The sequence below is a fragment of the Mustela nigripes genome, chromosome 4 (genome assembly GCF_022355385.1).
Source record: "Mustela nigripes isolate SB6536 chromosome 4, MUSNIG.SB6536, whole genome shotgun sequence".
Taxonomy (NCBI): Eukaryota; Metazoa; Chordata; class Mammalia; order Carnivora; family Mustelidae; genus Mustela; species Mustela nigripes.
The window spans coordinates 34,438,858-34,453,765 of NC_081560.1; the positions used below are offsets into that span (position 1 = coordinate 34,438,858).

The 14,908-nt window shown below is 40.1% G+C and overlaps 1 protein-coding gene across 1 annotated transcript in view; it reads right to left on the bottom strand.

Annotated features, from left to right (window-relative positions):
- MDFIC (MyoD family inhibitor domain containing) overlaps positions 1–14,908 on the bottom strand; it is a 91,020-nt gene that overhangs the window by 21,951 nt on the left and 54,161 nt on the right. The window contains exon 3 of the mRNA XM_059396533.1: positions 14,564–14,839. Coding sequence (XP_059252516.1) covers positions 14,564–14,839 — 276 coding nt within the window. The remainder of the gene's footprint in view (positions 1–14,563; positions 14,840–14,908) is intronic.

The window sequence follows — 14,908 nt, forward strand, 5'->3', positions numbered from 1 at the left end:
CTTTCAATTATTTTCACATTTCCCCCCAATACCTGGATTTTTCAATCTTTGAGGAGACAACTATTTATTTGTATGAATATTTTCCCTGTCAAAGGAAGGAATATCATTAACTTACCTGAGCAAACTGTTTTCTAATTATTCCATATTTTCTTCTAATTGCCTCCTCTACCTCCTGAGCCAACGTCCACCACCTGACATTTTCGCTTCAGTCAAGTGTACAAGAAGTAGGGAAGCCAGTACAAACTACCGGGGTCCTGTGCTGGGAAGAGGGCCTGAAGCCACACTGTTGTTACACATCAATTACAATCTCTTAGGAAGATTTCTCTGAGACCCCGGAAACAAAATTCTCACCAGGTTGTTGACTTTTGATATGTTTCTTCTGTTTTCTCCTGTATTTTTAATGGAGAGTTAACATTACCCAAATTGTGGCATGCAAAACCACAGAAATCATTTTCTCCACGCCTCTGTATCCCAATACCGTTGACTATGCTCTGTTAGAAAACAAATAATTTTACAAAAGTATGCATGAAAAGGTAAACGTGAGAACAACGGCTACTTACTATTTAACAGTTTTTCAAGGCAGAAATTTGGATATGTCTTTTTTAATTTTTTTTAAAGATTTTATTTATTTATTTGACAGACAGAGATCACAAGTAGGCAGAGAGGCAGGCAGAGAGAGAGGGGGAAGCAGGCTCCCCGCTGAGCAGAGAGCCTGATGTGGGACTTGATCCCAGGACCCTGAGATCATGACCTGAGCTGAAGGCAGAGGCTTTAACCCACTGAGCCACCCAGGTGCCCCTTGGATATGTCTTTTACACTTATTCCAATTTCATGTGAGCCAAAAAAAAGCTATTAAAAAAATCTGCATTCTCTGCATTATGAAAACTACACACAGAAATGAAGGATTACAAAGGAAATTATGCTACAAAGAATGCTTAGGATGTAGCAAAGGAGGGTAGAGCACTTTTTGGTTTTTTGCATGCCATGGACAAAAGATTTTTAAATGTATAAAACAGAAATGATTTCATAGGAAACCAATTATGTTGAAATAGTTATTAAAAGTAGAATAAAAAGGAGCACCTGGGTGGCTCAGTGGGTTAAGCCTCTGCCTTCGGCTCAGGTCATGATCTCAGGGTTTTGGGATCAAGTCCCACATCAGGCTCTCTGCTAGGCAGGGAGCCTGCTTCCTTCTCTCTCTCTCTCTCTCTCTCTCTCTCTCTCTCTCTGCCTGCATCTCTGCCTACTTGTGATCTCTCTCTGTCAAATAAATAAATAAAATCTAAAAAAAAAAAAAAGTAGAATAAAAGTATTGTTAAGTGTTTTTTCTCGCACATCAATAACAAGATTCTGCGGTCATCTGATAACTACTATAATTTTACAGTAGTGATTAGCATAAACAATATTTCAGGATTTCTGCCACAATGGTAATAGGATATGAAAATATAAGTGACAGAGTCAGAGGTACTATTAATGCTACTGAAATTTTTTACTTCCATTTATAAATGAAGGAAATGCTAGATTTCAAGTATAGAAGTTAAGTGAAAGTCACAGACTCTCCCAAAACTAGGAACCCCTCAACTGGAGGATCCTAAGTGAATCTTTCAAAAAGCTTCCTACTGTATTCAACTTAAACCTCCTATATAAGAAAAAATTAATGCCTTGCAAGATTTTTTTAGAAATAAGGCAAATTTGTACTATCACAGCTCCTCCTCTACCCTATTTTATACTATATTAATTGAGAATTATACAAATTAATTACAAAAGGTCCTCAAAAACTCTACTAGTTTAACACTATATATTGGTATTAGTGAAGACATTTCTAAGAGAAACTGTATATATTTCTGTGTTACTTCAATTGATCTTTTTAAATTATATTCTCAAATGTCCCTGTGTAACTCCAGTGAAGCAACTATGTATCCTGAAAGACAACTCAAATATCACCAGAGTTTAATTCAACCTAGAAAAATAAATCATTATTAAAAAAAAATGTGGGTCTCAGCTTAAAAGAAATAGCTCTGAAAATCTCCATGTACCCAAACTCACAAATATACAAGGTAAGAATAAACTTATTAGAAAATACTATTAAAACATCACTTTGAAGTCACAGCAATTGGGTTCTTCTAACTAGCAATAAATTCTTCAATGAAATCATGCAAAACTTCTGAGCCGGGGAGAAAGACAGAAAAATGAGGGGAAAGATAGATCGGGGGGGGGGGGTGGGCGATGAGAAAGAGAGGCAGATGGAGAAAGCTATGGAAGGTGTACTTTTGAGTAACAACTCAACTGAGACAAAACTTGGCTTGCAGGCCAGATCTGCAAAGATAGAAGCTTCTCTAGGGACAAAACAGACCTATTCCTAGAGATGAAGGACACCCTTTTGTTCCTGTTCCTTCAGCACCACCTTTTTTTAATTTCCCCCCAAAACTGCAGCTCTCTATTCTTAAACATTTTAGTGTGTATTTTGACAGTGAAACAATAGATTTCTTTTTTTTTTTAAACTAGACCGAGATGACAGTGCAGGCAAACAAAGAATTCAAAGAACATAATACAACATAGGGCAAAAAGACCCCAGGAAATCTATGAAGACACCAAGACAAAAAATACACAATATAGTATTCATCAAAAATGGTTTTAGTTGAAGTCAGAGGAAAAAGAATATAACCCAGTTAAACTTAACATTTTGAATTTTCTCTTTCTTCCAGATTGTCAGTGGAGAGACCACAGGACATTTGGACATAAATTAAAGTATGGATTACACATCAGTATTATCTTCAGTTCATTAGCTTATTTAAATATTTTTATTCTTCAAACCTTCAGAAACAATTTTTTTTTTTTTTTTTTTTTACAACGCTAATACTATAGCTAAAGTAAACTTTAGGCTGAAGTGAAATAAAAATGTCTTGATTTATCATGAGCATCTGAGATAAAGTTTTGCTGTGAGCTGTCACCTCTGATATTTGAAGACAAAAATTATATCCAGTGAGCAATACTTTGATTCTATTTTCCCTCTGTATACTTAACAAATTGCAAGAGACTCATGAGTCATCAGCCAGTTTTTGTCAGAAGATTCAAAACATCCTGCACATTCTGTATCTTTTCCCCAAAACTTCCCCCTTTGAGAATTGTAGTATTACGCAGTGTCTAGGGCTATTATTGTAACTATGAAATAATTCTTTGAAATCCCTCTAAAACGAACGGAAACTTTTATCATAATTAGCATCATTCCAAATGATAAAATATTTTCTTAAAGTGGAAGGTTTCCAAAACAGCAAATCCATGCCACATCCTACTGGTCACCTGAGAGATACCAGGCTCAGTGTATAGGGCCCGCAGTAGTACAGTGCTTATTCCTAGCAGACACTTGGTAAGATCACCTTATAGCACCTGCCTGCTTTCTTTTAACACTGTAAAACCTGTGAAGAGGGCTCCTGGGTGGCTCAGTGGGTTAAGCCTCTGCCTTCGGCCCAGGTCATGATCTCAGGGTCCTGGGATTGAGCCCTGCATGGGGGTGGGGGGTCTCTGCTCAGCAGGGAACCTGCTTCCCCCTCTCTCTCTGCCTGCCTCTCTGCCTACTTGTGAACTCTCTCTCTCTGTCAAATAAATAAAATATTTTAAAAAACAAATAAATAAATAGAACCAGTGAAGCATGTAATATACATACATACATCATTAACTACAGCCTAAGGCACTTTGTAACAGAGCTCCTCCCTCTCTCCTACTCCAGGACATCCTTCTCTCACCTTAAGTAGCTCATTATCAGGAACCGGCAACCAATATCTCCCATTTCTAAAAACATTCCCCTTCAGTAAAATTCCTTGTACGAGAATAGGCTAGACTTGCCATCCTTAATTCCTCTCTTTTCATTCTCTTTAGAACCATCTTCAATCAGACTTTTGTCCCCATCACAACACCAAAAGCATGAAGGTCACCAATGACCCTCACAGGACAATGTCAAGGGTCATTTGGTTTCCAAGCTGTCCCTCTTTCATGGTGCCTTCTCCATCACCAGTTACTCATCCTTTTTTTTTTTCTTTTTTAATGGTTCCTCTTCCTTTTCTGACCTCTCTATATAAGAGCAGTCCAGGGCTCCTGCATCCTGTGCAGTAGTTCTTAACTCTGCATGCATATTGAAATCCTGTGGAGGAGCTTCTAAAGGATACTGATAACTTAGCCACCCCTACCGCATTCCAGATGAATTAGAATTTCTTGGGGCAAACCCAGAGAGTGATAATTTACTTCCTATATTTTTTGCCCAGAATCTCTTACTCCAGATACCCAGGTGCCAGGGCTGAGAACCCCAGCCCTAGGGGATGCAGTCCACTGAACATTCTATACCTTATATGAGTCTATGATGGCTCATAAAATACATCTCTCAGGCTGCAGACCATTCCTCTGAATTCAACTCCTCCTTTCACATCACTACTTAAATAAAGGGTATCTCAGATCTATGGCCATGACTAAAATCCTTATCTTCCTCCACCAATGAAACCCTGTTCGTCTGGTAGACCTCTCATCTCCGTTAATGAGAACTCATTATTTGAGACTGTTTAGGCCACAAAAACATGGGAGTCATCCTTAACTTTGTCTCTCACACTGACTGAAATCTTAGCATTCAGTAACTTAGACTGGCCTTCAAAATACTTTCCTGTGCAATATCTCACCACCTCCACCACTGCCGCCCTGGTCTGAATTACTGTGGGAGACACAAGGCAGGCCTCCACCTTCAGCCCTCATGGGCCTATAGTGGACTCTCAGCACCAGAGGCAGGTAATGCTTAAAAATGGTAAGTTAGATCATGTCCTTCATCTGTTCAAAACCCTAACAATGGCTCATCAGCATTCCCATTATCTGCTCTCCCTTCGCTATTCAAATTTAGAGACATTTGATTTTAGAGTAAGATGTCTGAAGGTGTCCAATGTCTTTACTTCTGGGAACAACAAAAGAGATAACAGGATTCCATTACCATCTTTCTTAAAAACTGGAGGAAAAGAATCACAACTTTTGTCAGATTCTCAAAGAAGCCCATGAACGAAAAATGAATCACTGTGTAAGAGACTATCATAATCAATATTCCAATTTATTACAGGTTAGGTCCTAACCTTTTCAACCTTTTGCCTGCAATAGTGATTCAGTTAAGAGTAGGCCACATTAAAAGATAAATTTACTTTATATACATTTTAAAATTAACCTGTCTTCTATTTTTCTGGATTATGCGGTAGTTTCCTTACTAATCTTTCCTATACTTTTCTTGTAACTGTTTAGCTGCTTTTTTTACTTGTTGATGTTGTATTTCCTTACTTATGCTATATATATATATAGTTTATACTACTTATATACTTATATACAAGCTATGATTTAAATTGAATTCTAAATTTCCATCAACTTATCCAAAATATAACAGTGAGAAATTTGGGTGCCTGGGTGGCTCAGTGGGTTAAAGCCTCTGCCTTTGGCTCAGGCCATGATCTCAGGGTCCTGGGATCAAGCCCCACATCAGGCTCTCTGCTCAACAGGGAGCCTGCCTACCCCTTGCTCTCTCGGCCTGCCTACTTGTGATCTCCCTCTGTCAAATAAATAAATAAAATATATCTATAAATAAATAAATAAATAAATAAATGAGAAATTTGGAACACAGAATCCTAACTGCCCACCCTGTCCATGCCTTCCATTCAAATGTCAGTCAGTGTTTCTGGAATGAGGTAGGAGTGAGGGCTTGAGAAAGGCTTTTAATCACTTGAAGTCGCATTTCCTCATACCCAGCCATTCCACAGAAGTTACTCAAAAGGCTTCTAAGACTAACCAACTACACAACAGAGTAGAGTCATCTAGGTTAACAATTCAGTAAATGCTTCTTGGGTCGCTCAGTTGTCTGGCTTGGTAACTGAACTCAAGAGCTGAATTCTTCAAGAAGTTAATGTTACTACCTTTTTATATAGTCAAACTTTGCCTCTCTCCTAGATTCTTTCTACTGAAATGTGAACACATTCAAAGCTTTCCCCTCTTAAAACAAAACAACCTCCCTCGACCCACACTCCCATTCTGGACTATAGCCTTTCTAGAACTATTGTTATCAGTGTGTTTCCTCAGCATTCCACTGCCCACATCATTCTGGCTGCTCCGTGAAATGGCTCTCAATTAGGTCACCCAATGACGTCCACAATGAAATCCATCAGAATTATTTCAGTATTCATCCTGCTGAACCTGTCAATTATCCATGCAGCCTTTTCCTAAAACATTCTTTCCATGACACTACCCTTTCCCTTTTTTTTCCCCTCAGCAAGATAATCATCCTCCTATCTTTGCCTCTGACCTCTCCTGTAGGTTATCTTCTCAGTGTCTTGGCCTCACTCTGACTTTCTCTATTTGACATCACCTATGGAGAGAAGTCTGAACTTTCCATGGGATTCCTCCCAAGCACACAAGCTGAACTCCCATTCCCAGCCCACCAAACTGGCTGGCCTCCAGTGATCCCTGAATCACTTAGCTTTCAGCCATTTGATCTTTTCTCTTCAGTCTCTTAAGAAAACTCATCCAAATTCACAATGTCCAGTATTCTGTGAGAATATAAGTTAGCATACTTGGTTTTAACTCCTCCCAAGCTCCAAGCATGTATTTCCAAATGCTCTTGGACTGTATATTATCATTTGAAATTCAACATGTCTAAAACTCAACTTCTGGCCATCCTCAAACTACACTGAGCTGCACATGATTTCCTAATTTCTGTTCATTTTCCCAACTAATTGAAATAGAAAACTAAGGTCAGTCCTCATTAGGATGGATGTCTGACTGCTGTTCAGCTCTACTCACTTTTAACCCTGGGACCCAGCACTTAATCCTGACACCCTGAAGAAAACCTCAGGTTCTCGGTGCTCACCTTCCGCACAAGTCACAGAGTTGCAAATATTTATCCCAGAACAGCCTCGCTGCTGTACCTGCCCAGTGCTGTCTGACCTATTAAAAACACCACTGAAACTTTTCACTATGAATGCAAAAATTAAAATGATGGTGTATTAATAGGGTCGTAAGATTTATTCAATTTTTCCATTGAGCCTATTCTTCTGAAGCTGGGTTTCTGAACAGTCTCTTCACTCTGCCACCCCACACCCCAGAGCTTCCTGGCCAACCTATCTGTATCTCCATTGTTTAATTTCCTCTCCACCCACCCACCTCCTGAGTGAATGCTAAGTTCATTTAAATTGTTAGAGCAGTGGTCTAAGCAACTTGTCTACAAAACCCAAAAGCCAAAGGTAAAGGAGGTGAAATGCATACCTAGCTGATGGCCTCTCTCTCTTCTTTCACTGGGCCTGCAAAGGGCTCAGCTCTTATATTTTTTATTCTTTTAAAATTATTTTTTATTTGACAGACAGAGATCGCAAGTATGCAGGGAGGCAGGCAGGCAGAGAGAGAGGAGGAAGCAGGCCGATGCAGGGCTCGATCCCAGGACCCTGGGATCATGACCTGAGCCAAAGGCAGAGGCTTTAACCCGCTGAGCCACCCTGGTGCCTGCTCCATGTTCAGCTCTTTTTAAAGAAGCAATCTAAAGTGTTTCAAATGTTAAGTTATACGTATTTCAGGACTTTATAAAATCTTTCCTGTGCTCCTCATCAAACTGAGGGGTATGGGAATAATTTACTCTAGAACATAAATTACAGAGTTAACCTATTTTTCTCAACTCTAAAGGATGTGTGTTCAAATATTTGCATTTAGCCCTAAAAACACACTTACCATTTATAAATACTTTGGATAGATAATTTGTTCAATTAAAAAAAAAAACACACAGCTGATTAAATATCTCAAGTGAGCAAAATGATTTATATATGCAGAATGATTTATACTTTGACACTGTCAACTTTGATCAGGCCTTCCTGGCTCACACACCCCTCTCATTGTATTACTGTTATTCCATTTAGTTTGTTAGTTGAGCAGTAAAATTTACTAAAAGCCTGTTTTCCACTGGACTGGCAAATACTGCCTCGGAAAGCAGAATTCTAAACCTTTCTCCCACACAATCATTTTGACATGGAATGGAAGGCCCTGTGCCTGAGAAAACAACACAAAACAAAACATCATCCAAGCAAATTAAGTATTTTGAGGAATGCAGGGACATATTTTGCCAAAGCCACAGAGAGTTTGTTTCTGGAAGCTCAGATTATAACACTATAGTCATATCATAAAATCCCATTATTTGTCCACTAAAATACTTGTACTTCTATAATTACGGCCCAAACTGACATGTTTATGGGGGAAAATGAATATAAGATTTATAATATTATGTAACTGAAAATGAACAATTCAATTTGAACTTTACCTCTCTTTCTGGCTTTAGGAGTTGGAAACATGTTGTGGACTGAAAACCTCAAGGAATGATGAGGAAACGATGAGGGTAAGAGGCAGAAGTTCTGAGTTCCAGTCCTGCCTCAGTGGAGTTTCTTCTCGCCTCACTCTGACCTCAGATATTTGCACTTCTATGGCTCCACATTTTCACCCTTGATGATTTCAGCCACTCTGAGGTTTCAACTATAATGTCTATAAAATGTTAAGGAACGGGTACTTGTGTTCTCAGATTTATACTCCCTATTTGCTTCAACATCGGCTGAACACTGACTACAAGCCAGATTCTAGGCTCTGCTGGAAATGAGAAGAAGGCAGAAGCTTTGCCTTCAGTGAGATTAGGTTTTAGTGCGGGAAGACAGATAAACTTGAGTATCCTTGCGGATACATTCACCTATGGGGAAGGTGCTGCAGGGAACACAGAGAGAGGCAATTAGCTCGCAACGGCCTCAGGAGATGATGCCCAAGTTGAGTTCTGAAGAAAATGTGCACAGGTCAAACAGGCGGAAGAAAATTATGAGAACATTCCAGGCTGGGTGGGGGGGAGAAGCAACAAGGGCATTTAGCTGTGCCACTAACCACACACGCAGACCTCTAAGGATTGCAGTAGAGGCATTCTTTCAAACACACGGAGTCTTCTGCTGGATGGAAAGTGGAGGCTAGGGGAAGTCGGTGGGGGGAGGGGGCAGCAGGACCTATCTGAGCGCCTTGTGCCCTTTTCAAACTGTCCTGGTAATTATGTTAGATCCCCTTTGAAGGCTGTGTGCCCCACCCAGCCTGTCTCCAAGGCAGGCCTATTGTCCTCCTCCTGATTACCATGCCCTGTCCCTCTCCTACAGACCATGAAAAACTACTGCTCCCCATGAAAACAAGGGGAAATACACAGAAAAGGGGGAGGAGGCGGAGTCTAAAAAGGTAGGAAGCCAACAGAAGAGTTAGAAGAGAGGGAAGCAGAGAGAACCAGTAAAATCAAAGACTGAGTTTAGGTCTATCCAAAGGCTTCACAGGGCTTGGTAGCATCCCAGCTCAACAAGTCGAAAGTTGCAGTTATTTCTAACACATGAAAGGATGGTAAGCGCCGTCTCTGTGTGGTGCTTACTAGGTAGCCATGTTGAACAAATATTAAGGCATCTGGTTTTTTTAAAAAAACAACCATGGAGTTTTTGCATTATGGAGAGAAGACTTTTTTTTTTTTCAAAGAGATGCACACTGGATATAAAATGATGTCCTTCTGAGAAGCTGCGTGAAAGCTTCAGAGGAACAGGACATCCTAGGGGTGGTGTGGACTTGCCAACTGTCACATTTCCAGTCTCCCTGCTCCTACTCCCACTTGAACAGTGAGATGCTGATGGTTTTCTGGAAAAAACACAGTAAATCATAATACCCCTTCAGCCTGGAACGTCTCTCCTTCTACCGGATGTACTGAGTCTCCACTGCCTTCTCAAGGAAGTTAACATTCTTAACCCCCATGAGTTCCTTAAGTGTCACTGCTGTCCTTGTCATTACCAAACACTTCCTTCTGGGCCAGACTGCTATTCTAACTCCAAGGAATTCGACAGCGACTCCGCTTCACAACAATTCTATTAAGTAGGGACCAATAACCTCCCCATTTTACAGTTAAGATACTGAGGCATAAAGCCTACCCAAAGACATATCAGACAACGGTAAAGCCAATATTTGAACCCAAGCAGACTGGTCCCAGCATCTGTGTTCTAATCTGTAGACCACAGAAAAGAAAAGTAGGCCACAGAGCGTCCGTGTGAGAAAAAATGAGATGGATCTGGGCTGCCTGGGTGGCTCGCTCAGTTAAGCGTCTGACTTTGGGTGAGGTCAGGGCCCTGGGATCCAGGGACCTGGGATCCAGCCCCATGCTAGCCTCCCTGCTCCTGTCTCTGTAAACTTCCCCTTGCTTATGCTCGCTCTCAAAGAAATAAAATCTTAAAAAGCAAAACAAAACAAAACAAAAAGATCCTAGGTATTACCACATCTACAAGGTTCTAGATGGTCTTAGTCAACATTTCTGTTCAATGAGCTCCTGGAGCTGGAGGTACATATACAATGGAACCTTAATCCAAAAGGCATGCAGTCTGTTCTAAAAACCTCTTTGTTGAAACTTCTTAATTTTTACAAAAATACATGGCTCTAATTGGCACACCTGAAATGTTAGGATTCACCATTCCTAGGACATGAAAAGTGTCTGAGAGCCTAATGAAAACCCTTGGCAATTTGAATATTATAGGATACTAAATCATATTATAATTATTGCAAAGGTCAAGAATCTTAAACATTTAGTCTTAAAACTCTCCACCTGGGTGATGCAATCAGAAAATTAAAGTATGTATGAAAATATTTAATTATACAAAACAAGTAGGAATCTACCTATTTAATAACCTTTAAATAAAAAGTACAATGTTCTCCAACATGGGTATTTTTTTTCCTCTACTGCATAAAAGGCACTTTTTAAAATGACATTTTTTCATGAATATGAGTACACATTTATTTTCCAGGGCCAGTCTGAAGGAAGAGTAGGATAAAGGTATGTGAGATAATACACTGCCTCACTCACTAACTGGCAGCAACTTCAGGAAGCCACTGTGCTGGGCACCACAATAAATCAGAAAACAAAACAGATTCATCTGAGTCCAGCCTCTGAGAAAGGAAAACAAGCATAGGGCAAAAGTGTGCAAATTCCTTTTAGTTGGAAAGGCACATGTATATAAAGATCCCTCCCTAACCCACAAGTAACCGGGTCAACACGGTGCAGTGTTGGAATGACCAGAAATTACCTTTATCTCAGGGAACTCTAGGAAGGCAAAATACCAGTGCTTAGGAGCACAGGCTGTGGAGTCAGAATGTCTGAGGTTGAATCTCATTTCTACCACATACCAACTGCTGTCAGTGGGTTCACCTGACCCTTCTGTGCCTCAGTTTCCTCATTTACAATGAGAAAATCACATAGAGTTGATGGACTTACAGTGCTATGGGGAGGATGCAAGGAGATCACATGAGTGCAGCAGGAACACAGAAGGAAGGAACTGACCAATCAACACAACTCAGCAAGAGAGTCGATGGTGTGCATTTCTACTTGTAGTCCTGCTGTAGCTAACCCGCGGTTAGAGCTCATGAGATCTTGCCAACGCACGGGCTCTATTCCAAGGCTGGGTGAGTCTTTAGCTCTGTGGCAGTGAGGAGTCCCCATCTCAAGAGTTTTCCCAAACTTGTCAGCAAAGAGGTCCCTACTTCTCTTATTGAAGAAAAATGAAATAGTTAAATATCTAATTCCATCATCTGAGTCAGAAAAATGCCCCTGTGCTTGTCGCTATTATTCATGTGCAACCCAAAAATAACCACAAGGGACATTTGTCCAGAAAAACACACATTGTCAAACTGTGGTTAGCTGATTTGAGGTTTATGGTGAATAAGACTCTGCTATTCATTTGCTCATTTTACTGTGAGAGCAACAGGCACAGACAATAAAGATCGAAGAAAATGTAAAACAGAAAGAAAAATAAAACTGAGAAAACTATATTAAGCCCCTCATTTTTTGAATAATTTTTATCCATTTTTATTCGTGTCCTAAATCGAGTGTTTAAGACCTACTATTCTGACGTACGGAGCTCCTGAAATCCAGATGCCATCCCTGTGCGCCAAATCCATCCCTGCCCTTGCCCCATCCCATTCAGCAAGTATTATATTTCTGCTCAGCCTGGAATCCCATATTCTGTTGAGCAAGAAACTTGCCCTGCAATGGAACAGTCCTGCTGGGAGAACAGCATCACAGAATCTTGGAACCCAAACTAACTTGGAAGATTTCTCCTCCAAACCAATTTCTAGAGAAAGCAGCCCCAGAGAAACCCGAGTTGCCCAGCGAGCTGGTGGTCACACTCACAATGTTGGTCCTTTCACTTGCTATCTGCCTGCTCTGTCCTTTTTTGTTTCGCTACAGCACATTTACCAGAGAAGAAACATAGCTTCAAAACTGAACGTCAGTGCTCAACTTTAAATAGCATCAAAAAACATGAGGACACCTAATTTGGAGAATATACATGAACTGGGACAAGGAAATTTTCATCTGGATTTGAGCAATCCCCACACCAGGAACACAGAACCGGCTAAGTTCTATGGCCTCCCGGCCAAGTTCTGGATAGGACACTCTACAATATACTTAGACCCCTTCATTTGTGTTTCATAGGACTCGTACCCCCACTCCAGTCTGGAAAACATTTCGTGATCAAGAGCAGGGGGAAGAGTAGAATTCTCTTCAACACTATTGATTCTCCTGTTCCTTTGTAGGTTACTTAGAAAGCTGTATTCCTGGGGCATCTGGGTGGCTCTGTTGGTTAAACGTCTGACTCCTGATTTCAGCTCAGGCCATGATCTTGGGGTCGTGGGATTGAGTCCCTGTGTCAGGCTCTGTGCTGGGTGTGGAGTCTGCTTAAGACGCTCCCTTCTCCCTCTGCTCCTCCCCCAACTCACACTCTCTCAAATAAATAATAATCTTAAAAAAAAAAAAAGAAGAAGCAGCTGCCTTCTTCCATCAGAAATAACTTCAGATGTGGTATTAAAAATAAGAAAATAATGAAAAATTTTCTAAAAATTCCACAAGCTATTTCAAGTTGGATTGATACGCACTGTTCCGGTTGGACTGAGAGAGCATTCTTTAAAATAAGTAAATATTAAATGGCAAATAAGAGGTTAAGGCTGTAATAAGTAAATTCAAATGTATAAAACAAGTAGATTTCAATTATTTCACCCAATCACCTAGAAGCAAAGATACTCTAAAGAAAATTGCATTGCCTTCCCAACTCCTTGGAGAGCCAGTTTAGTTAACAGCCTCTCTCTGCTTCAGAGATGGCCATACAGCTTACATGTCAAACTCATTTTAAAGTGTCAATCATGTCCCTTTCTATCTAATTAGTTTGGAAAGTAGTGTCACTGACCTAGAACTATGCAGACCATTTATTATCATATCATTTGAACAACCCAACACTTTACCTCAGTTGAGTTTGCGACACCTGTAGCCAAAATGTAATATCCTTTCTTCCACTCACTACTGGTAACTCTCGATACAATTTCCTATTTACAACTCAATTTATCTCTATGAATAAGCATGGCCAACTTCACAGAAGCATCGACAGAATTTGCCTTACTTAAGATTTCATGGCAATTAAAATTGAAAGGTAAGGGGAATAAGAAAAAAATCAGATATACCCCAACCAGCAGGAGGAAAGATACATCTACATCTATATTTAGAAAACAGATTTGAGTTTTTGGATCCCAAGAACTGCTAAAGGAGAGGAAAGAGGAAAAAGAGAGGAACACGGATAGGCTGGCAGAAATCTGGGACCTTATACATGGTAGGGAGACTATTCTTTTTACAAAATATCCATATATAATATAGCAAACTAGTTTTATAAAAGAAGTCTGTGGGTTATAAACCCACTGTCATCAGATAGGTTTGGGTCATAATAGAGAAAACCTTCCTCAGGTTCATAGTATTTAGCCTTTGACCTGGCTAAGGGCAGGATGGAACAGAACTGAAGACATAATAATTAGCTCCTGAGAGGTCAGAGAATACCCCTGTACCTCCATGGGAGGCGCTAAAGGCCAGAGCAGAGTGAGTGGGGAATGGTGGGGGGTTGGTTGTGGAAGCCCTGATAGCTGGAAGATACTAGCGTGGCCCCACTCTCTGGCAAGAACATGACAATCACCAAATCTTTTTCTCATTTTAGTGCTGCATATTTAAGAACTCATTTGCACATACTGTATGGAGCACTGGGTGTGGTGCATAAACAATGCATTTTGGAACACTGAAAGAAAAGAAAAGAAAAGAAAAGAAAAGAACTCATTTGCAAGATGAACATACAAGCAGGTAATCTCTCTGAACCACAGAATAATAAAATGAACCAGAGACCGAAAAAACACATGCATCCACCACCAGTATGTTGCCTTCATATTTTTAAACATGGTATGAAAAACAGTTAAGTATATCAGTTCTATTTAAAGTAATGACTCCTCACTCTAGAAGACAATAATCTTTAAAGCAGGATGTCAGCTGCTGGCACTTCCTTTCCTAGCCTGTGTTTTCCTTTGGAGTGGTTGCATTTTACCAAAATTCCAGTTTGTCTGAAATATGAGCAGGAGTCTTGGTTCATGTTTGCTTGATCAAGTAGTTATTGGTGAATATGATTTTCATCCAGTCAAATAAAATAAGCATATATCTCCAACTTACCTTCAGGTGAAGAGCCTGTCTTTTGGGAGAAGACAGCATTTACTTTACTCTTCTTACTGATATCACTGTTTACAGACAAGCTGGACTGAATTTTTCTATGCATTTTGTGAGAAACAGGTGCTGAAAGTCTTCGATTCTCTGCAGATACATGTTTGGCCCCATGGTGAATTCCATTTCCATTGCTCAGACTTGTGTGGCCGTTCTTTATCTTGCTGGTTTCTTCCTCAGTTGGTTCCTGTGAGCACGTTGGAAGCTGAGGCAAGCGCTGGGGTTGGGCTAAACAACAGGAAATGTTGGTCCGGTTAAAAAAGAAATATTTGAAAATCATCAAAATATATTCAGGAA